This window comes from Chelonoidis abingdonii, chromosome 13, assembly GCF_003597395.2.
Source record: "Chelonoidis abingdonii isolate Lonesome George chromosome 13, CheloAbing_2.0, whole genome shotgun sequence".
Taxonomy (NCBI): Eukaryota; Metazoa; Chordata; order Testudines; family Testudinidae; genus Chelonoidis; species Chelonoidis abingdonii.
The window spans coordinates 13,572,663-13,597,764 of record NC_133781.1 but is presented as its reverse complement, the minus strand read 5'-3'; the positions used below and the strand labels follow the sequence as shown (position 1 = coordinate 13,597,764).

Genomic DNA, 25,102 nt, shown 5'->3' with positions numbered 1-25,102 from the left:
CCATGGAAATCCAAATACCTCACAACCAGAAGTAACCAATGCACATTATCACTATTTACAGCAATACTTTTAGGAGTCTACTCCATGTTTTCAACCTGCAGCTAATAAACTGATGTGTCAGAATGCAAAAACACTGAAGATAATGTATCTGCACAAACATCCGAGACTGTAGTAATGAACTGGATTTATAATTTCCCCAATTCTTGACTAAGTTACATTGACTATTTATCCTTCTAGTTACACCCAATTTGAGAAAGTTTAGCTTATACAGTACACTTGGGAGTTTTAGTCAAGAAGCAAACATCCATAACACCTCTAGCTTTTACTACAACCTCTATTCCAGGGGTTCTCAAACTGGGTGTCAGGACGCCTCAGGGGGTCATGTGGTTATTACATGAGGGGGTCACGAGCTGTCAGCCTCCACCCCAAATCCTGCTTTGCCTCTAGCATTTACAAGGGTGTTTAACACTTTTTAATACATTTTTAATTTATAAGGTGAGGGCTCGCACTCAGAAGCTTGCTATGTGAAAGGGGTCACCAATACCAAAGTTTGAGAGCCACTGCTCTATTCAGAGGTGTAATGATAAGAAGGACTGGATATGTCTGTACAGCATATAAATCCTGATCCCTCTTTTGATAGAGATGTAGTGGTTGCTAGAGGGCAGTATTAGGCATGTAATTCCTCTAAGAGCACCTCCCTCTCTTACTGTAGCTTCAGACTGTGGCATCTTGTTAGGGCTGATACTCTCCCTCTCAATGAAGACAGCAAAGTTATAGGTAGGACAGCAACATGAGCATGAAACTTACAAAGCGCTTTATTTATACAGCACATTTATATGTATTTTTATAGCAGCAAAAGGTGGATCTGACATTTTAGAAGAAACGCCCCTTCTTCTGAACTATACAGCTCCAACCTCGAAGAGCTTACAATCAAAGCCCTTAATCCTGCCAGGGAAACCATGTAGACAGAACCCTGCATCCAGATGGAGTTCCACTGACGTCAATGGGAGCTCATCTGCATGGGTCTTGCAGGATCAGGCTCAAGATTAGATTTTATTATCCTGGTTTGTTACATCAACACTATGGAGTGGGGAGGAAGGCCAGTGTTTACAACAATATGATCAGGCAGTGACTCAGGTCAGGCATATAAAAATCATGATGTATTTTTTAAATTTATAATTATGATTTACTTGTCTTGTGGCTATTGTGGAAGGAGTGAGCCTTGAGGGATTTAAATGAGGAAAGGGTAGCAGATTAGAAGACCAGAAATGGGAGGGCATTCTATGCATAGGGGCAGCATGGAGAGTGTTGTGGGGGAAGCAGATGAATTGTGCATCAATACTGGCACCGAAGTTGGGGTGGGAGGGGCAATGTAGTGCAGTAAAATATTTTGGACGGATGGACAGACAGACAGCTCAGAGCTATAGAGGGCTTTCAAGGAGAAGACAAGAAGTTCAGACTTGCTGTGGGGGTGAAGTTGGGTCCAACAGAAGGAGTCAAAGATGGGGATGACATTGCCAGATCAAAAGGCAACCACGATCATTTTAGTGACTGCATTTTGAATTGTCTGAAGGTGGCCACATTGGTGTCCTAGGGGCTGAAGAGGACCAGGCTACACTAATCAAGATGGGAGATTATCAGGGAATGGATGATAGTTTTGACTGTAAGAACACAGAGGTAGGACTGGAATTTAAATAAAGTTTAACTGATTCCAAGAAGCCCCGGGGGCAGTTCTGATCCTGAAGTGAGGCTAACACTAAACAGAGAGAGTCTGAGGAAAAAAACAAAGATAAATTAAAGCAGACTAAGGACCTGATTATCTCCTATAGCATAAAATCCTATGCAATATAATGACATTCTGCTACAGCAAGTCATACCTTCCCTTTTGGGATCAGTTTACCCTCTTTTGGTATTAGCTAATCTTCTTGTTTTGTATGCTATGCAAATTTACAGTCTTCTTATAATTTCCTCTGTTTTAAGCACATGCTTAAATCCATCCCTGTTCAACAAAGCACTTAAGCATGTGGTTAACTTTAACCACATGCTTTACTAAATAGGGATGGACTATTGAAATAGGGTCTAAAAGTACAAGTCCCTAGTGCAGTGATTCTCAACTTTTGTACTGGCGACCACTTTCACGTAGCAAGCCTCTGAGTGCGACCCCCCTAACAAATCAAAAACACTTTTTTATATATTTAACACCATTACAAATGCTGGAGACAAAGCCGGGTTTGGAGTGGAGGCTGACAGCTCGTGATCCCCCTCGTAATATCCTCACAACCCCCTGGGGGGTCCCAACCCCCAGTTTGAGAACCCTTGCCCTACTGCTTGAGCTTAAGGGAAAGCTACGTTAGCTTTGGGCAATAACAGGCTGTTGTAGTGACTGGGGACTCCTGGGAGGAGTAAGACTTAAGATTATGCATCAAGTTAGTGTATTACACTATCATTTTCTAAGTTTAGTCTTGTTCTTCATTTATTTAATAAGAAAGTAAATGATACAGTCCCTTTGCTGAGGTTGCTCTTATTTCTTTCCCCCCAAAAACCCCTGTGTTGTATTCAGGAATATTACAGTATCTGTGTGATAATTTACTTTATACAGTGAACTCTTAAGAGCCAGTGTAATAAGGTTCACTACTCTTGTGATATATCTTTACCAGCTCTACATTCATTCATCCATCCATCCGCCAGCAATTACATATTAGAATGAAGATAGCTTTGAGCTTACCTGAGCACCTCTTGAATAGGAACGAAATATGGTGCAGAATCTCCCTTGTCCAGATGTATCCCTAAACAAAGTAAGTTACAGGCTATTAAGAGAAGCAGGGCAACTTTTTATGTTAAGAGTTGGATATAAGCAACTCATACACACATCAGCTCATGTTAACTGGACAGCATCACTCTCTTCCCATCTGTTAGGCAGTAGCAGCCACCAATACACAGAAGAGCTTTTCTGCGCTCTGCAGTTATTTACACACTAACTCGCTTTCTGTGTTAGCGTTTACCCCTTGCTCTAAAATGGGTTCTCAAATTTCATGGCACCATGACCCCTTACTACATGACCCTAGGACGGGGGGACCGAAACTACAGCCTGCCTGAGCCCCATTGCCCTGGGTGGGAGGGCCAAAGACTTGCTGAGGCCTGTAACCTAAGCCCTGCTGCCAAGAGCTGTGGGGCTTGGGCTTCGGCCCCAGGCTCCAGCAAGTCTAAGCCAGCCTTAGCAACTCCATTAAAACAGGGTCGCAACCCACTTTGGGGTCCTGACCCACAGTTTGAAAACCGCTGCTCTAAAAAGAGAGTTGCTCAGCTTAATCAAAATAAGAGAACAAGAACTTCCAAGCCTTACTCAAGCCACTGACAGTGGAAAATAAGGAATATGAATATTATTAGTCAAATATATTTTACAGCACCGTGCCTTGAGCTTACTTCATCTCAAAACAAAATTGTCTCCTGGTTTATGAAAGAAAAGCCCATCTTTTGCAGCAAAAGAAAACAAAGCAAATGACCGCTGTCTCCAGCGGAACTGAATGTGAATATAATAGGTTCTCAATAAGGGTCACTGAGCACCTAACGATATTTTGTTTATTTATCCTCGCAACACCTCATGAGGTAGGAAAGCATTATTATCCCCACTTCATAGATGGGGAAGTGTGACTAAGTGACCTGCTGAAGGTTACAAAGGAAGCCTCCGGTGGAACAAGAACTGAAGCCAGATTTCCCAAGTCCTAAGCTAGCATCCTAACCACTAAACCATTCTTCGTCCTTTCGCTTGGCGCTTTCAGAGTGCAGAAGACATTACCTGCCTTGATGAGTTATAGTCCACTGACTAATATTGTTTAAAAGGCACTGAGGAAGAACAATGGAACAAACACACACTTACCACAGCTGTAGTTTTATTCGACGGCCATCCAGAAGTATTGTCGTTGTCTTGTAATCAATACCTGGAAAATAAATTTTGTTTAGAGTTAGAATCTTAGACTTTCTGCATTAAGTACAGTGTCTAGATATTTATAATCTTTAAAATAAGTTAACAGGAAGGAAAAATATTTCCATTAGTGCAATATGTATGGGTCAAACACATTCTGTGGATTTGAAGTTATGGAGACCGTTCAAAGTACGAGTGCAGTCTCTTCATTCAGGAGCACATTTTCCCAGCTCCGTCTAATGGGCCACCTCTCTTCCCATTCATGATTATACAACATTCTTGCAGCAATTATCTCCACTGTTCCATGTAAGCAACTGGTGTATGTTCAAAAGAGTTTCATCCTTTTTGAAAAACAGAAGACACTGTCCTCTTCCCTCATTGCCCTCCACAGACTTTGCTGCCACCTTGTCCTCCTTACCAACTGCAGATGCTGCCCAGCTAAATGCTATTCCTTTCCTTCTGTTCCCCTGGACATACTGCCTTGTTCATCTCTCCCCTGGAAATTACTCTCCCATGGTAGCTCTAGACTCCTGGCAGCTCTGGTTTCCAAGGACAGCTCCCATGCTCTCTCTTCTTATAAAGCAGCTGTAAGAAGCTGGACTGGCATCTTGTTTCCAGATCTTTTCGCATCCTTATTGATACATTAAGGTCAGAAAGGACCTTTTTAATCAAGTCTAATATCCTGCATAGCACAGACCAGGCAATTCCACCCAGCAAGTCCTATAGCAAGCCCTTAACTTTTGGTTGAGTTACAGTGTATCTTTTAGAAAAAAGTGAGTTACCATTTCCAGGGGTTTAAGAAATAGCTCTGTCTCCATCTCAATGGCACCTGAGACTACATTATGAATAGTACTTGTGGTGGTATGTTTACAATGCAGACACTAGTCTGCTATTAACTGGATCAGACTGGACCAAAACCATCAACCCCATTACACATGAACGACATAACAGCCTGTCAGATGTTTACTCCTTTTGTTCATTACTAACCTGAACGGAATGGCCTTGGGGTAAAATTTGACCAAGTACAACAATATTAAGCCCTAGCTATATCACTTTCTGAGGCGGAAATGTAAAAGTCATAATTCTTTAGCTTAGAAAATAGTAGTCAGAAATGGCTATGTGGTTGTGGGTGGCACTACAAAACCCTACCCTAATGCTAGCTAGCATCAGTGCTCAAGCACTGGGCTTGGGTACCACACCTACAAAGCATACAGTTAAGGACCTTAAGAGATCCTAAAAATACAACAGATCTTTCAAATTCAAGTATTGAACATTCTTTACAAATGTGTAACAGTCTGACCACTGAGCCAAACCATGCAGTAGCACTGGTAAACGCACTTCAAGTGTTCTCTAAACATTTGGCTTTGTCGTAGGTCAGTCATTTCCTATTTAATTCAACGTGCTTACTCAAGAATTCCCCCAAATCAGTGACAACGGTGGAGACTAGCTCTGAGAACTTACCCAAATGTGACTTGACTCATATTTATGAAGACCAAAGGTGATATATTTTATTACCTGCAGGCAAAGTACTAGATAAGCGAAACAAGATTGAAAAGAAGGCAAAATGTGTTGCTGTGGAAAAAATAAACATGCAAGGAATAGGGTTTATCACAGCTGAAATCTTCAGAAAATCCTTATCAGAGGAAGAAAAAATGGTAGATATAGTATTGTTATCTGCCAGTTACTTAGACACACAGTTATAAAGCACTCTTTTGGTGGTGGTGGTGGGGGTGTTGGGGTAGGAATACTGCACATTGTACTTCTCTGTGAATGGGCAGAAGGAGAGAAATACCAGGAGTCACAAACAGCTAGTATGGGTAACACGTCTGTGAGACCAGTGCCATCTTGTCCCAACCTTGTCAATTGCACGAGCATCAGAGCTGCTCCATGTGCTGGACAGCTGGTCCCCCAGCATATGGATCAACCAGTGTTCCCTTCTGCCTCCATCCTAACTGCAGAGAACTTGAGTGTGCAGGCTGGGGAGCAGTGGTTCCTCACCCATTCTGTTCCTTACCTAGTGTGTCTATCCATCTCCCAATGCCGCTGTCCACCCACGCCTGAGAAGAAAGGGGTGTAACAATTGTATGTGGTCCTGTGGCAGGGAGGGGAGAGCCTTTTGTTGTGTTGTCTGTATCCCTGTGTGTATGTTGCGGGAGATCTATGGGAAGGTCTGTAATCTGTATGGTGTTTATCAGATGTGTATGTGGTGTCTGTATCAACTGAGCTGATGAACTGCAATGTGCAGGGACTGCATCAATTTTGCATGTTTTGGGTGGGATTTTCTTGATTTTTTTAAAATTTATTTGTTTACATTGTGTACTATAGGGCAGTGGGTGGGAAGGGAAGAAAAAAGTTGTTAGGTAAAATGGAAACAAAAGAAAGAGGAGGGGACATTTAGGTGAGGGAGATAAGGCCAGAGAAAAGCATGGAAGTTAGATAGCATGAAGCTGAAGTGATGCGACTGTAAGAAGCAGCAGGAGAGAATTGGTGCAAACAGCTGTTACTCAGCAGAAGAGAAAGAGCAGAATTTAAGAACTGTAGAAAACACCTTGACATTACCACTGTCCAAAGGATTGGTGAAGATAACAGATCATAATAAATTAAAGCAATATCAGTTATCTTTCTATTTTTACACAGAAGGAAGAGAGAATATCTACTAAACTAATGCTAACTGCGATCTTGGCATTTGGTCGCATCCAAGTACTCACTACGCTCAACACTACTTTTCCTATCAGATCTGATCAGATTCCAGCCAAGGCTGGAGTCATGCATCTGGCTTTGGGTCACTGGGATCTCTAAATTTGTTGTGCTACGGACTTCTTTCCAGTCTCCTTCCTGGAGTTCAACTGAGATGAAGTGCATTCTCTATGAAGTTATATTACATATTTCTGATTTATAAAAGCCTACCTAGATACCATTCTGACTTGCTCTAACAGGTCAGAACACTGGCTATACAAGACTATGTAGGAAAAACAAACTAGGGTATGAATTTAGCTTATGTATACAAACAGCTAATAACAGAATCTGAACTTCTCCGCAGTTAGCATTAGTCACTGTAATGTGACTTTTAGAATGAAAGGTAAAGGCTTTTGCCATGAATCATCAGAAACAGCATGAAACCATAACAATGAGACCAATAGATTTCAATTGTGTGGTTGTAGAAGTCTAATGTTCTTCTGAATGAATAAAGTTCTTCTATGGAATAGCTTTGTCTGGCTTCAGCTCTAATATATACAACCTGAAATCTATTTCTGTGGCGTAGAGGGAGATGAAGGAGGCTGTTAGAGCAAAAGGTACAGTTCGTATCAAGAGCCTACTGTAAGTGCAAGCAACAATAAGGTAATCTGTTTCTTCAGCATCCTATTACACAATAAGGATTACAGAAGAGTTCTACATAAATGCAGATTAGTTCAGTAGAAATTAGAAAACAAGAAAATAAATCCTTTAACTCTGCTGGGAGCAGTATTTGAGTTTTGGTTTTGCTTTTTTAAAGAACAACATTTTAATTTGTTGCAAGTTCTAAACTGTTACGGTTCTGGCCCAATTTGTGAAAGAATGTGTTTGAACTCTAAGTCAGACTTTGGAGTAATTATGCCTTATTATTATTTACATCTGCAAAACTGTAAAGAGACTCTGGAACAGTAATTATAATGTATCTACCATGGAAAATTCAAGTGAAGCATATCATTCACAGATGTGGGCATCAGAGAGGGTCATTGACAGAGGCACAAATTAAGGACCCAATTTGGGAAGGTGCTTAATGTTAAGCATATGCTTATACACCTTGCTGATCTGGGACATCCAGCTGAGCAATTTCTTTGAGTAATTTGTGGGAAACATATCTCTTTCTTTTTGTAAATCATACTTGAACTGCTCCCAATTTCAATTAATATTTATTTGTAGCTATTCACCGGATAGTTTGGAACAACATTTTTCAACCAATGGGTTGTTTCTGCTCAATTTGAATACTATATTTACTATTTGTGGCCTGTGAGAGATCACCTAAGCTACACTGTACTGTTTCTGCTCCTAGGCTGGATGGCAAACTTTTAAATAAAAGGGAGAGAGGGGGGAAAAAAAAAAAAATCAGATAACTAGTGAACACTCCTGTTTGCACACAAATGCCCTTGCTCACATACAAACATGGGTATCCATATATAGAGTAGCCATTTCTCTCCAAACACGAGTCACGTGATTTATTTCAAAAGCAAATAAGGCAGAACAAATAGTCAAAACAGCATTTCAGGACGGAAAATAAAATTTGCCTGCTCTAAAATCAATTATGGTTTGATAAATTTAGCACAAAAAAAAAAAAGAGATGCACTAGTCCCTTCATATAAAGCATCATTAAAGGTGCAGTTGTCTGAGAGTATATTACTTTTGAAGAATACTTTTTATTTTTATAAAACCAAGGAAAAGCAAAGTTAAGGCTTCACTTAAACAAGTATCATAACTCCACTCCCGTAAGAGATACCTTTAGAAAAATCAGGTCATATTACTGTCTTCAACCATAACCTCATTTTATCCATGATCTTGAAGAACAGAATGTTTTAGTCTTACAATGCTTGTGCCACTTTACAGATTTATGAACCTTTTGAAGGAAAAATTCTCTTCCATCCTCCACTGACAATCACCCTAGTGATTGGGTTACATTTTTAAGTCTCCCTCTATGGAAAGGGGTTAAAATTTTTCCTTCTACAAAAACTGAATATCAGTCTCCAGGATCATTTAATGTGCTAGACCAGAGGCCCCCAAACTTTTATTTGCTCAGTCCCCTTTTGGAGATTCATGTCCCAGGCACGGTCCCCTTGGCACAGGGCAAAAGGGGGGTGGGGAGGGGACTTTGATGGTGTCCAGTTTGGACCAACACACACTGGTTACCCTGAAGAAATAAGAAAAAACTCATAACCAGTCAAGTCCTTCAGCTTGTTGTGCACCACCAGGGGGAGCACCCCACAATTTGAAATGTTGGATAGCTGACATTCCCTAGAGATGTTACAAATGCAAGAGTTAAACTTCTGAAGTTAGACCTTAAGATAGCACCAAAATTTAGTTATCTTCTAGATCACTGCTAGGGAAATTCAATAAAGTAAGTTTTATTTCTTGCCTGATTTCTGCTACAAAATGGCAAAAAAAAAAATAGTGCATATTTTACTTTTTTCACTCCCACAACACCTGTAAATTTAGGAACTTATAATTCAGGGATCCCTTGTCAATTTCACTTCAAATTTGGTAAAAAAAAAAAAAAAAAAAAAAAAAAAAAAAATGTTTTACCCTGGCCCCAGATCCAATCTCCCAATGGTGAGGCCACTGAGATTTTTGTGTTTTTAACGGAGTGCAACCCCCCTCCCCCAAAATAGGCTTACAAATGGACAGCCTCACTTGCTATTTTAACTATAGTGTGACTAACATTGCTTCATAAACTGAACAAGCATTACTGCAGTAATTACCAGTGCCATAAGAAACATTTTCAAGTATAGAGCTATAAAAATGTTTGTGGCTATTTCTGATGATATTCAATACTGGTCTCGTATACGTTTACCAGTGCAGCTGCCAATATTAATGTGTAGGAGTTGCTACTAGCAAGCTTTTTTTAAATAAAAGCATTATATAATATCTTTTGGGTCTCAGTAACAAAGTAGTTTCCTGAAGATAATAAAAGTCATATTTACAAAAAACCACCAAGAAAAGAGAAATTGATCAATAAATGAAACATAAAAATACAGAATGCTACTCTGAGACACACCACTGTCTGTTAAATGATATCCTCATGTGAATCTGCCAAAGTCTATTCAGCAGCAGAATTGCTTAGGTACATTAGATTATTTGACTTTCTTCAATGAACATTTTCTACAAGAGTGAATTTAAAAAAATACTCACATTTCATTCATATAACATTACTAAGAAAGTTTAATTTATCATTTTCAAAAAATACACCTCTACCCTGATATAACACGGTCCTCAGGAACTAAAAATCCCTACCGCGTTATAGGTGAAACCCCGTTATATCACGGTAGTGGTGGCAGGGCTCCAGCGGTGATTTAAAGATTCCAGGGCTCTGGCTGTGGGGAGCCCCAGGCCCTTTAAATCGCCACACGAGCCCTGCTGCTGGAGCCCCAGGGTAGCGGCAGCAGGGCTCCAGCAGTGATTTAAACAGCTCCAGCGCTGCGGGGAGCCCAGGCCCTTTAAAGCAAAGCCTGAGCCCCGCTGCTGCAGCCCCAGGGTTACCACACTATATGCGAACCCGTGTTATATCGGGTCATGTTATATTGGGGTAGAGGTGTATTTTTAAGTCTTGTATTTCAAATAACAGCCCCACTCCATTATTGCTGGACAACCCTACATAAACAAGTTCAGGAAATTGGTTATCATATTGATCTTCACAAACAGAGGAAGATTGTGTGACTTTTCATGATCATTCTCAAACTTCCAATCCAGTCTGTCAAACTTAGTTTTTAGTACAGTAATTATCTGTTTAAAGTGTACAGACTATACACATACTGAGAAAAATAAGTCTTGGCTCCCAAGTTATTGGATATGTAAAATGAAGCCAGGAATTAAAATACACTCTCTCACACTTTAAGGGAAGCTGTTGTTTCAGTCATCCCCTGACATGCTAAAGATCCCAGGCTGCATAGTAAATAAAGGTGAAGCTCACTCATCAACTGTGACACTCAAATATTAGCTACTGCCCTTTCAAAAGGCTTGATAAAATCCTATCCCAAATTATTCATGTAATCAGGTGAGGTTCATCCATCACAGACATTGATCTGACAGTTGCGTCAAATGATTAGCATCAATGCAATTTCGAGGGAGTCAAAGGATCTTCTTGCTGCCATGTCCCTGGATGCAAAGAAGGCCTTTGACTGTTTATCCTGTCATTACCCTTTTTTTTTTTTTAAACTTACTTGCCACATTCGGATTTGGTACTCAATTTACCTTCTGGATTAAACTTCTTTATATGAATCCCTTTTCCAGGGTGGTTACTAATAGCATTATCTCAGAACCATTCCCAGTTCACAGGGGTACACGACAGGGATGCAGTTTGACCTAGCCCTAGTACCGTTAGCTATTGCTGTCTGTATAAAACAACATAAACATGGAATCAAGATAAGTCAAACAGAGCACAAGATCATGCTTTATGCTGACAATGCTCTTGCCCTAGTATCCAAACCTGAAGATTCTATTAAAACTAATAAATGCATTTGGACACCTCTTGGGACATAAAGTCAATAGGGAAAAAGCAAATTCTGGGCATAAGAAAAATGCTAGTAGGGAATTTCTGACAACTGGAATTTTAGGTGACATTCCAAACATATGAAATATTTAGGGATGCTCACCCCTAATGACATCGAGAGTCTGGTAAAAAAATGATCTAGAGCACATTTTAGCCGAGGCAGCAAGAGATCTGGGCAGATGGTAAACCCTAATCCTTTGAGGCAAAATTAGTATTACTAAAATGAATGTGTCTCCCAGAATATTGCATATCCTGAGAGTTTCCCAGGTACTATTTGTCAGCTTTATTTTAGGAAAATTAATGACATTTAAAAAACATTTCTCTAGTGGGTGGGAAGCCAAGAGTGGCTTTCTGTAAATTGTAACTCCCCAAAACATCTAGAAGCTTCCATTTCCCCGGTTTGCAGCATCATACAGCCTTTATCTTTAGGCTGACAGTCCTGTGGCTCCAAAACATAGTAGGATGATCACTACGATAATGGATACCACCTTAAAACTAATTTCCCAAAACTGTGTTTTGAGATACAGCCCATCATCTTAGAAACTATCCAACTCATGGAAAGCTTGGTTCCCTAGAGCAGTGCTTGTAGTCAAACAATTCATATTCCTCAGCTGGAAGAGCAGGCTGGCTCCAGGCATAGAAGCTTGGCTCAGCAACTAGGCTGACATGACAGCTAAAAAGCAGGTAATGTTCCGGAGAAGAGGGACCTCAGATAAATTTGAATTTTTTTTTTTTAGAAACCTTTGATTAATCTCTAGCAGTTGGAAACTGCAATGTCACTCTCCTTTTCCCCCCCAGCTTCCCTTCCTTCCTTTACTTTTTTGTTCTTTTGTGTCGTCCCCCCGCCATTTTCCCCTTATTTTGGAAAAAAAAAAAAAAATCAATAAAATATAAAGAAAAATAGGGCCAATTGAAATTACAAACTAATCTACAATATTTTAAATCCTAAAAGTATTCTTTGATTCATTAACTCAATCATAAAGCACAATTAAGAAAGTAATCATACACAATTTGCTGATTCCTGAATATGACAATTTTCTCATTTTGAAACCCACCTGTCAACAGATGCTATTTGAAAAAGACAATGTTCTGGCTGCAGGCACATGGATAGAACTCTTTCCATCCTTTCACTCTGACGGCCTAGTTCCCTCTAAACAGCCAGAATATTGAAATTTACACAAATTCTACACTCACAGGGGGTGTTCTTCAGTCATGAGATAAAAGCTCCTTTGTAGCTAGAGCTCCATCTTACATAAATTTTAAGAATGCTGTTGTAGCCATGTTGGTCCCAGGAAATGAGAGAGACAAGATAGGCAAGATAATATCTTTTATTAGACCAACTTCTGGTGGTACAAGCTACAAATTTTCGAGCTTCACAGAGCTCTTCTTCAGGTCAAGTGAAGGTCTGAAGAATGGCTCAGTGAAGCTTGAAAGCTGGTACCTTTCGCCAACAGACATTTGTCCAGTAGAAGATATTACCTCACCTACACTGCCTTTCTCATAAACTTTACGGTTACTTAGACTTTGGCGACTCCTTCAGAAGACTTCCTGTCAGCTTTAACCCATATTATTGACTCCAATACTATATCAAACTAGTATTGTAAATAAAGTTTGTTGTATATTTTCCATCAGTTGCCTTTCTTCGTTAAAAAAACAAAACAGAAAGCAACAAGTACTAAACCAAAAAAGCCCTGTTTGAAACAAAAACAGACCTTTGATTTAAAGAAAAAGGGGATAAAACCTTTGTGCTTACAACTATTTTTGTTCTCCTCTCACTATTTGTGCCACTAGATGAAAAATGGAATTGTTGATAGTCATGTTGTACACCAAATCCAGACATTTTTTGATGGATTTGGTATATGTGCTTTTTAAAACCCAGATTCAGTTTACAATAATGTAATCTAAGATGACTAAATACACTAAACACATAGGAAAAATATTTGTTCAGAAAAGAAGGAAACTCCATTTGGCATCAGCTAGTGAATTGTCTTAACTGAAGTAAGAGCCAGTGAACCATGCCTATCACTATAAATAGAAAGGAAGCAGAGAGCAAACTGAAATCACATTTAATTCTATCCTGTCCTAATATTTACTAGTAAGTGATGAAATAGTCTGTTTTTATCTGCATATCACTACAGACTTATCTTGCCATGGGAACTGGAATTAAAAAAACAAAAAACTTTCCACTTCAAAAGGAAGCATCAATTACAAACTTCAGTTCAGCATTTCCTCTCCTCCGTTCATCTAAAGGAAAGGATATCTGAGGCAGGCAGTAGCTCCTTCACTGAATGTTTACTACAGATTTCAGTTAGCATCCTCAGATGAAAGGTGATATATATAACATGTTATTGTGTATAAGTATTATTCGTATTACCAGCGGAAAAAAACTTCATGCTTCCCTTATTTTGGTGCATTTTAGTCATGGCTTTCAGAAAAGCAGAAGGGAATATCATCCTGCAAGTTTCAGAAATCTCAGAAAACTCATCAAGATTTGTTTTTTAGAAAGATATAGGATTCTATACAGAAATAGTATTTCTCTCCCCTTGAAGGGAGTGTATGGAAGAGGTGGTTCTCCTTCAGTTTATTCTGTAGGAGGTTGGCCCTGTTTCCTTACGGGGCCAGCTCCTCATTGGGAGATTTGCCATTGACTAGCATGAGAGCTGGAACAGACCTTGGATACTCCTACCTTCTATCCTGGGAAACCACTTGCTTATGGTCATGACCACAGGATTTTATACCATCCCCTCCCCAAGCTAATCCCTCCAGCATATGTGTGTGTGTCCATCCAAATCAACACCAACAGAGAATTTAACTCTTCACTAATTATCTGCCTCTCCACACAAATGTGTTTTGCCAGTCCCAAAGCAGTTTACTTTCACCAAAATGACAGACATGCTGAGGCTACCCCTCTGGTCAGCAATGCTGAGAATTAAGTTTATTTCAGAACATGTTACAAATTAGAGAAAATAATGTGATTTTTTTATAAAATCTAAGAGTTTTTTTAAAAATCCTATTATCTGGGGGTTTTTTTAAATCTTTTTCAAACAGCAATTCTTCCCCTATACAAAACTGAAACAAGATCTAATGTAAGAGAGAGTGTCAGTGTTGCCTTGGAATGGTTTTCTAACTAACACTGTTAAGTATTTGTAGGTCTCAATCCTTTTCTCAATTTCATATTGGCATACCAATGGCTGGTTTTGCACTCATTTTTGTTTTTGTAAATTTACAGTCCAGTATTTGTTGCTGTAGGCTGGGGGAGGGGAGCTTGGGAGAGGGTGAAGGAAGAAGAGAAAACTGTTTTACACAATAAGATATATGGAACTATACGGGCAAGTATAAAGAGAATTTGGCACTGTGTACACCCGCATGTATGCTTTTATGGCGTTCTGTTTTTAAAATCCTCCAGCAAAGTGAATGTATGTGACAGTTATTTGTAATGGCTTTGAATGCACAAAATGCTAAGGGGTTTATTCTCAGAGAGTCATTATTACATAATAGCAAACAAACAAGAAGTCCACAATTTGCCAGCGCTAGACAGACTACTAAGTTTATTCCTCATCTGCAAGCAACTGAGCACAATGATAAGAGTGCCAAATACTGTACTGAAGTAGCAGTAGTTCGAAGGCCAATAGGTAGATTTTGTCTTTTTAACAGGCGGGTCATGGGATTTTTAGTGATGGCATTTATATAACAACAACTTCTCAAAACACCACAGTTCCCTGTTTTGTATTATGTTCGTACAACAACTAGCACAATGGGGTCTGTGTGTGGTAATGCAAAGTAACAAGAACATTCTGAAGAGTAACAAAATTGAGGAAAAGGTATGGATCTTACCTACCTCCTATATTGCACTTTTCATCTGAACGTTCCTCTACTACCTGTTTATTTCCAAATAATGTTAGTCAAATTGTATTATGGTGCTTTCACCATATACTTTGCCAAAGCACAAGGACATATGCACACTTAGGCCTGGTCTACACTACGCGTTTAAACCGATTTTAGCAGCATTAAACCAATTTAACGCTGTATCCATCCACACTACGAGGTCCTTTGTATCGATAGAAAGGGCTCTTTAAATCGGTTTCTGTACTCCTCCCCAACAAGAGGAGTAGCGCTAAAATCGGTATTACCATATCGGATTAGGGTTAGTGTGGCCGCAACATCCGCGACGGTATTAGGCCCTCCGGGCGGTATCCCACAGTGCACCACTGTGACCGCTTCTGGACAGCGATCCTGAACTTCGGATGCGCTGGCCAGGTAACAGAAAGCCCCTCAAAATTTTGAATTTCATTTCCTGTTTGCCCAGCGTAGAGCTCTATCAGCGCAGGTGGCAAATCCAAAAAGAGCCTCAGCATGGACCGTACGGGAGATACTGGATCTGTCGCTGTATGGGAGGCTAATCTGTTCTATCAGAGCTCGTTACAGAAGACGAAATGCCAAACGTTTGAAAAAATCACCAGGCTTACACAGTGCTGCGTGACAAGCATAACGGAAGCCAAAGAATCAAATGGATGCTTATGGGGAGGGAGGGAGGGTGAGGACCGAGGACTCCAGTATCCCACAGTCCACAGCAGTCTCTCGAAAATATTTACATTCTTGGCTGAGCTCCCACCGAGTTCAAACATATAGAATCCAGTGTGTTCAGGTATGCTTGACTTTTTACTCCCTCCGCAACAAACCCACTGAAAGAAAAGGGATAAGAAATCGTTTTTTCTTGACTTCTTTGAATGTTTCCCATGTCTACAGAATGCTTGCTGGTAGACGTCGCGGTATGCTGTGGCCAGTGCAAAGAGTGCTCTCCGCTCTCCTCCCCTCCCTGGTGCGCATGATGGTGGCAGTAGTCCTTTCATGAGCCTGAGTGCTCCTGGCCGGCTCCTCACGTGAGGACTGGCCGGCGGGCACCTGGGTAAAATATAGCAATGATTCCGCGCGTCTTCCCAGTAGATGGTACAGAACGGCTGGTAAACCGTCCTCCTTAGCAATCGGGACTGAGCCCTCCATTCGCCCCCTTTCTTTTGTAAAGAAACAGATCTCTGCTACTGCCCTGTGACTATCATAGCAGCGGGATTGCTGGGACTCCTCGTCCCGCTCTTGCTACCGACTTAATGTTCTGCCTCCTCCGGACTAGTTCATAGCACAGGCGAGGCTGCCTCCCTATTCTCTATGCTCACTAACAAGTCACTGTTTTCTGTACTGTCCGTGCTAATTTCTTTAGAAACTTCATGACACAAATGGAGGGACACTACTTACGGTACCCAGCGAAGGTTGGAGGGAGGAGGAAGCAAAACGGGTCTCATGGGCCCCGCTACGTTAGTGAGATGAGATTCGTGTCTATCCATTTCCTGAGCGATCTTGACATGGAGCAGCTGTGCCTCTGATACACTGGCTTCCTACGTCACTTGCCAATATTCTAGGGCAAGGACTGACTATTTTTTAGAAACCATAAATGAGGATATGACTCGGGAGTCATATTCCCAGTTTTGCCTTTGCGCCCCCGGCCGACCTCAGCCAGGGGCACCCATGATAGCAGCAGATAGTACAGAACGACAGATAACCGTCATCTTACTGCCAATTTACAATGGCAGCAGACGGTACAGAACGACTGATAACCGTCTCTGCTATCATGCAAAAGCAAACGAATGCTGCTGCGTAGCACTGCAGTAACGCCTCTGTTAGCGGCATCCAGTACACATACGGTGACAGTAAAAAAAAACGCTGAACGGGCTCCATGGCTGCCGTGCTATGGCGTCTGCCAGGGCAATCCAGGGGCAAAGGGTGCGAAATGATTGTCTGCCGTTGTTTTCCCGGAGGAAGGAATGAGTGACAACATTTACCCAGAACCACCCGATTTTTGCCCGATTAGGCACTGGGATCTCAACCCAGAATTCCAATGGCAGGGGAGACTGCGGGAACTATGGGATACCTACAGAATAGCTACCCACAGTGCAACGCTCCGGAAATCGACGCTAGCCTTGGACCATGGACACACACCGCCGAATTAATGTGCTTAGTGTGGCCGCGTGCACTCGACTTTATACAATCTGTTTTACAAAATCGGTTTATGTACAATCGGAATAATCCCGTAGCGTAGACGTACCCTTACACAGGATTTGGAGGGGGAGAGAGAAAGAAAATCCTTAAGCTAACATAGTAACTCAGCCTACTAATATATTTTATACCAGATGGTCCCAATTAAAGTCATTGTTACTTATAAAATAGTAACCACATTTTAGAGTAATAGATCAAGTTAGTTCACATTGTCATAAAAAAAAAATGATGCCAGCAATTTGCTGGTGTGCCAAAACCACTGCCTTTAATGCTGTCTCATTGTTTCCCTGTACTCCCCTGTTGACCTGTCTGTATCCATCTGTTGTCTCTTATATTTCGACTGCAACCTATTTTGGGAGAGAGACGATCTTTTTGTTCGGTATTTGAACAGCACCTAGCACAACAGGGTCCTGGTCCATGACTAGGACTCTTAGGAGCTACAATAATGTACACAAATAGTACATTTAATGGCAAAATTAAAGCCAATTCCACTCCAGGGTTGCCAATTGTCTAATCACACAAACCCAAACCCCTTGCCCCACCCAGCCCTGTCTCTGAGGCCCCACCCTGCTCATTCCATCCCCCCTCCCTCCGTTGCAGGTGGCTCGGGCAGGAGGGAGTGTGGGCTCTGGGCTGGGGCTAAGGGGTTCAGAGTGTGGGAGGGGGCTCTGGGCTGAGCCTGGGGCAGGAGGTTGGGGTGCAGGCTCTAGAAGGGAGTTTGGGTGTTGGAGGTGGCTCGGGGCTGGGCCAGAGGATTGGGGTGCGGGAGGAGGTACAGGCTCTGGGAAGGAGTTTGGGTGCAGGAGGGGCTCTGGGCTGGGGTAGGTGTGCAGGAAGGGGTGTGAGGTGCAGGATCTGGGAGGGAGTTGGCGTGCAGGATGGGGTGAGGGGAGTAGGCTCCAGGCAGGAGGCACTTACCTCGGACAGCTCCCAGTCAGTGGCGCAGCAGGGTTAAGGCAGGCTCTCTGCTTCTCCCGGCCCCGCACCGCCCCTGGAAGTGGCCAGCACGACTCTGTGGCCCTGGGTGGGGGGGAAAGACAGGGGACTCCGCACGCTGCCTGCACTCATAAGCACCGCCCCGCAGCTCCCATTAGCTGCAGTTCCCGGCCAATGGGAGCTGTGGAATCAATGCTCGGGGCAGGTACCATGAAGAGATCTGTTCCCCTCCTGGAGCCACAGGATCATGTCAGCCACTTACAGGAGAGGCATGGGGCCAGGGCAGGCAGGGAGCCTGCCTGAGTTCTGCTGTGCTCCTGGATTTTTAGCATCTAAAATCTCCTGGTTTGGCTTTAGTAGCCTCCAGGAGATGGTCTGATTCCAGGAGACTCCTGGTGTAACCAGGATGGTTGTCAACCCTACTCCACTCTGAAGGAAAACAATTTGGTTTAAAAATTAAAGTGTACTATCAGCGGAAAAGCCATTCCATCAGGATTACTCTGCTTTCTGCCTTCCCTACACCTTCGTCCATCTATTGCTGCCTTATTATCATAGTGGAATTATGACACCAGTGGAGAGTCAGTCCTCCCTTTTAGTTCATCTGCATACTACAAGTCTATTGGTAAAAGTGTCTTACAACTCTAAACTTCAATTTAAAAAGAATAACTCCTCTCTGGGGCAGATTCTGTCTTCTTTGTGCTTCTATAGCGCCTAGCATGTTGTGGGTCTTACTGGAAACACACATAACTTCAACTTCCTTATCTTCTGCCCCCTTTTTTGTGGTATACACAATCTTTATGATCTTATGTTTGCTTGAATTATGTTCAGGCACTCTGCCCATACAGGAAAGAACAGTAAATGGACGCTTGGCAGATGCGAAGTACTCTGACACCACAAATAAGTACCATGACTTTATGAAAAGTTGTCATATCTAAGCTTCCCTAAGTATCTACTTTTGGATTAATGTGCATACCCAGTTGTTTAGGCGTAATAACTGCTCATTTGCCTACTAACTGTAACCTAAGTTCCCTGTAAGCTGTGCAGCCACATGGCCACCTAACAGCCTATTTAGCACTGCACAGGTGCTCAGGGAACTCATCCAGATGGGACCTGCTGCAGATGGGGCAGAGGCACCCTCCCCGCAGCCTCAACTCAGCCCCAGACCTGCCGCGGCCAGGAGAGAGACAGCCCGAACCCAGATCCAGCCCAGATCAGCCACGGCAACCCTTCCCTGGCCTCAACTCAGCCCTGGCCCAGCCCTGCCGCAGCTGGGGGAGGGGTGCCTATCCCACAGCCCCAACCCCGGAGCTGCCGTGGTGGGGAGAGGTGCCTCTCCCCCCCCAGCCCAGGTGCTGCTGCGGGGAAAGAGAGCTGCAGGGAGTCCTCCCTCCCTCCTGCACCTCAAATCACTCATTCCTGGCCCCACCCCAAAGCCCACACCCCCAGCTGGAACCCTCACCCCCCATACACCAGCCCTCTGCCCTGGCCCTGAGCCCCTCATCCTTGGTCCCACCCCAGAACCCACATCCCAACCCTCTGCCCCAGCCCTGAGCCCCTCATCCCCAGACCCACCCCAGAGCCTGCACCCCCAGCTGGAGCCCTCAAACCACTGCACCCCAATCCTCTGCCCACCACTGAGCCCCTTCACACTCCAAACCCCTTTGCCCCCGCCACATGAATTTTGTGATGTCCACCAGTATGAAGGTTGTGTCACACATCCCCTCCATATTGATGCACATCATAAAAATCATTCTGCATGTGGGAGAAAAATTAGAGAGAACTCTGACTATAACTGTTCAGCTTCTTGTTGTACATTTACAGAAAGGCAAGGCTGGAAGGGATGTACACAGAGCTGTTACAATAATGATAAAGACTGCTTTCCAGTTCTTATGAAACTTTAGTTTACTTACTTCTCAAAACACAAAGTTTAAAGCACAGTCAGAGTTTGTACTAGAGAATAGCTTCAAAACTCAAATAATATTGAAAACAGATGCAATACTTCACATTGTGCAATATATTCCAGAAGAAAAACACAATGGCCTCTCACATCTTGGCACTTAATAGTAAACAAGTTCAAAATATTTGGCTCAAGAGAATCATGTACTCTTGAGTTACTGAAGTCAGCAAGAGTCTTTGCAATGATTTCTTCAGGCTTTGGATCAGGCCTCATATGAAGAAGCTGATCCTAAAGGAAGAGACAAACCCATTTCAGTTAAAAAGATCAAGCCATGTTTATGAAATGGGACAAGATGAAGCCAAGTTTCGTAATTTGTATTTTGTAAATGTACACTGTGCTACCACAAGCACTCTCAGAGGTCATGATGACCTTTGCTACAATGCAGCAAGCTTTGACAGAGCAAGGGGAGATCCAAAGTACAGCAGTAGTGTCATAATGACAGCATTCTCCTGAACCTATATATTGTACACTCAAATGGCAAAAAGAAGAGACTATCTGAAAAATGTTTTTTCAACCTGAAAGAGCTGCACATTAAGTTCATCCTCGATAGCAAAACAAGGCCAAAGTTTGTATTCCCACCCAGTGCGCATATTATTTATTATATACATATACACACATATATACACACACAAACACACATATATATACGCACACACACATATTATATTATATATATAAACTATATATATATACACACACACACACACACACACACAATGGCCATTTAATTAAATACTAGCAAACAAATTCTTATTGATGAATTCCTAATTCACTCATGTCCCATTCAGTAAGCCTTGTCATTGATTCAGTCTCCTCTGAGGTTTCTTTATGCCCTGAAGGTTTCATGACCCCTAGATAACATCTTTGCATCTAACCTTGGAACCAGGACTCCCCAGGCTAAAAGCTACTGTCCTGAAAAATCATGGACACCACCCATGTAGCAGTGGTACTTACAAACACAGAGATTTCACCAGAAACTGTATGTTTCCAAGTGCAGTAGAAAAACTACTTTGGCACTTCTAACATGTGAGATTCTAAGTCACTTTACAAATATTAATGAATTCAAACACCCCATGAGGAACGTTATGGGGATAAAACTTGGCTGCCTCACTTTACAGATGACAATCCTGCAAATCTCAGAGTTCAAAAGTCATGAGACCCCCACAAAAACACACACATACATACAATAAATCCCATGCATTTGTTCTAGCTTCTGATTGAACTTTCAGCAGAAAGCCTCTCTACACCAGTGTGTACTCATCTTTCAGGACAAAAACGCAACACAAAATGCATGGAAAAAATGGGGTTTTCCTTTTAACAAGGACTTCTCTATCATAACCTATGGTGTGACACCCTCTCTTTCATGGTCCCCTGTTCACACTGCAGTCCCTGGATCTCCCATTTTCTCTTATCCCCTCTCCAGCAAGCTCCAGCTTGACAGTGAAACTGTTCTGCTCCTGACAGAGTAAGCAAGATAGGTATCTTTTCCAACACTTCCTGCCATTCTACATGGATTACCTCCCAACCTTCCTTAGTACAATGGAGAAAGATCCAGCTCCCTTGTGCTCTCCCACACTGCTGTTTCTGCAATATTCCTCTTTTCTGTAGCTACTCTGAGCACAGGAACGACAGTGAGCTGCCTGCTCAGGAAATGGAACCAAAGTCAGCAGCAGAAACTGCAGGCAAATAAATCAGAAAATCCAAGTTACTCACAGCCCTTCACGTGATCCTAGACAGCGCAGAAAAAAAGTTGCTCCAAAATTATGGTACATATAACAGTCATGCAATGCTGGCAACTCTGATGACACTGACACAGACACACACAGGTTAGTTTACTTGTTCATGATACTGAAGAATCCATGGCAGAACGAGGAACACAATATGTAGATCTCTCAACCCCTTACAAATACAACAAAGTCATCCTTCCTCTTAAGGACGGAACTCTCGGATCAACTGGAATCTACAGGGACATATTAACAAATAGGTGTATGAAATCAGGCCTAATGCACAGCAATTTTGGAGACTTTGGAGAGGATGCCAAGTGAGCAGAGAGAAGCAGCAGTAAAAAGCTGAGTCTTCAGTTCAGAGTTGCCTGCATTGCATGACTATTATTTGTACCCTAATTTTGAGGCAACTTTTCTGCAGCTAAATGGTGGTCATGCACAGTGAAGGAGCCACACATCCTCTCTTGGAGTTAATGGGGGTAGGGAGGGCACGTATAAACGGGGAGAAGCCCCTCAGGGAAGATCTGCGGAGCTAAAGGAGGACATTTGGCTTTGTGGAAAGATCATCAGGATGTTGACATGCCACTCCAGAAGAGTATCAAAACTAAAAGGTTTAAAGACAACAATGGAAAGGGAAAGACAGCAGAAATATGAAAACATTTAATGCACTCAATGGGTTAATCTGGCCTGGCAGACTGAATGTATATCCTGTCATGACCCACCTAGTTGGAATAGGTTATAAACAGATTTATATATTTACTAAAACAAATTTTATCACTTATCCACTACAAACCCTACAGTTATTTCCATTTAATGTGTAGTGCCACGGCTGTCATTGCTATGTTTAACTTTGAAGGAAACATTGATGTCAGCACCGTAGCATCCATAAGTAATCCACAACAAAAGCACTGCTGCACAGAAATAGTTCTGTCTTTCTCTTACACCAGCTGAGATTTACTGGGAAGCAAAGAGCCAAAGAGATTTAAGTGAAACCATAATGCTGCCCAAGAGAATATGCCTTTTCCAGGATGGGGAAAAAGGTGAAATATAAGAGACATTTCAAAAAAGAGTACAGCAAACAATTACAAGTATTGGGAACTATATAGAGTGTGGTCTTTAAAGCAAGATAATAATTTCAGTGTAATTAGTTATACGTACAAGTCTTAATGCAAATTTTTATGAAAAATGCTTTACAAGCTAAGAAAAAAGTAACTCTAAAATCATGTATGGCTATCATTGCTACACAAGCACATACATTTCTAGAGCAAGTTAATGAAAATGGTCTACAACACCAATACACGATCTTTACATTAATCACAATACAAACTCTGAATATCCATTCAAGCAATGAAGTCTGATGAGAGACATTTACTGCATAAAAAAAACAGATACTACCTTTAGCTCATAGACTACAAGTACTTGTTTAAATATTGTTATTTACTGGCAGAAAAACTAAAAAGTTTCCCATTATACAGAGACATGTATAAACAATTTCTCAATACCAGTAAGAATCCTACTTTAGGGACTTAAGTAAAAACAGACATTTTTCAAATCCAAAATGGAGGTTTGTATTTTTATATTCAAAACATTTAAAAGAAAAAGGTTATGTATCTGTCAAGATAGATGAAAAACACAGAAAACTGAAAATGTCATAAAAGTAAACTTGCTCTTCTGCCATTCTCCCACCATCAAATAAAGCACTGCATTTGAATAGAGCCCAGATCTCTGCAGTGGAGAACATATTATGCAATATGCACAGTTTAGTTTTTCCTATAGTGATCTGTGTTGTCCTCTGGCTAAACAAAACCTCTTATCAATCTGAAGGAGTAAAAAGAAAGAGCCTATACTTCTAGGCCAGAGGTTCCCAAACTTTAACAACCTGTGAACCCCTTTCACTAAAATGTCAAATCTCACAAACCCCTTCCTAAAAATGAGTATTTCCAGGGATTTTCTCCTTTACTTGAGTATAAATTATAAAAAGCAGTGATCTTGGAAACATAAATTTTGTTTTTATGACACGCATATAACACACTATTTATTATTAATTATTTATCATTACAGTATTTTTATTACATTATGAAAACGGCAACACTCTTCCAAGATCTCACTTTCATAGCTTGTGTCACTTTGAATAAGCATGTTATAAGACAAGGCTCCTATGTTTTTCATCAAGGAGTATCAGATGTGAAATAGCATGAAGGTATGTAAGAAGCCAACTCAAAGAGTTCCTCCTACACAAGCATTCAGGTCTTGAGCAGTCCAGGAAAACAACGTATGTTACAACGAAGCTTAAACTTGTTCTTCATAATAATTTTAAAAACAATACGAGCTGCCTATTTAATTTTAAAAAACAGAAAAAAATATCCACCTCCCTTTCCATTTCTTATAAAAGGAGTCTTGAAGTTTAAATCTCCTCAGTGTGATAGATATGCTTGCTTTGATCTGCTTAGCTCTTGGAAGTCCAGGGGCTCCAGAGCTGCTGGCCCCATGCTGTCCAGGGTCCCTAGGGACAGCTCTGCTCGCTATTAGGGAATTTTTTCCCAGGAACCCCCTGTAACATTTCACAAACCCAAGATTGGGAACCACTGTTTTAGTGTAAATGTTTATCAAAACATTTGTATCATTCCCTTATCAGTCTGCACCAAAGGATTTTTAATTAAATTAAATACACGGGTTTCCAGTTGAATAGAAAGATGATGTAAGTCTGTGTTCTGCTGGACTTCAGTATAAGTCATTAGAATTGCAGGTTTTTAGTCAAAGACCATATAATTACTTCCCATGTAATTTTCTACACTCAACTGTCTGGCTTGCAGATGTCAGAGAAAAATCCTATGTAGGCGGAAATGAGATAGTAGCTGTCAACTAAATTACACTTCTCTCAAATACTTTAAGCAAAAACACACCCTGCTTGGAGATAAAGACTAATATTTAGAAGAAAAATATTGCATTATAGAGTTTCACTAGCAATGCTATGGTTAAAGAGGTGTTTGTATTCTCAGCCTCTATTTAGAATACACAGGCTTTACGTCTTTTTTTAAAGACATTCTTCACACTGAAATCTTTCACACTTTGTCTCAGTCCAGAGATGCACTTTTCCAGACAGTCAATAAAATCCATTTAAATTGAGTTTTTAAATAAAAAAAAATTTTTTTTTTCATGATTTAATAAAAGTTATCCACGTGCATTTTTTGCACACCAGTAACTCAAAAGTGGTTTGAAGAGACAAGGCTGGCCTGTATGCAGTACTCAATAAGTATGTGTTAGTAAGTGTGAGGATA

General features: G+C 41.4%; 1 protein-coding gene across 1 annotated transcript in view; it reads right to left on the bottom strand.

Annotated features, from left to right (window-relative positions):
• The window catches only part of RAB40B (RAB40B, member RAS oncogene family), a 51,161-nt gene that overhangs the window by 12,470 nt on the left and 13,589 nt on the right, over positions 1–25,102 (bottom strand). Inside the window, exons 2-3 of the mRNA XM_032792744.1 lie at positions 3,878–3,938; positions 2,726–2,786 (exon numbers count right to left, since the gene is read on the bottom strand). Of these exons, the coding sequence (XP_032648635.1) occupies positions 2,726–2,786; positions 3,878–3,938 (122 nt within the window). The remainder of the gene's footprint in view (positions 1–2,725; positions 2,787–3,877; positions 3,939–25,102) is intronic.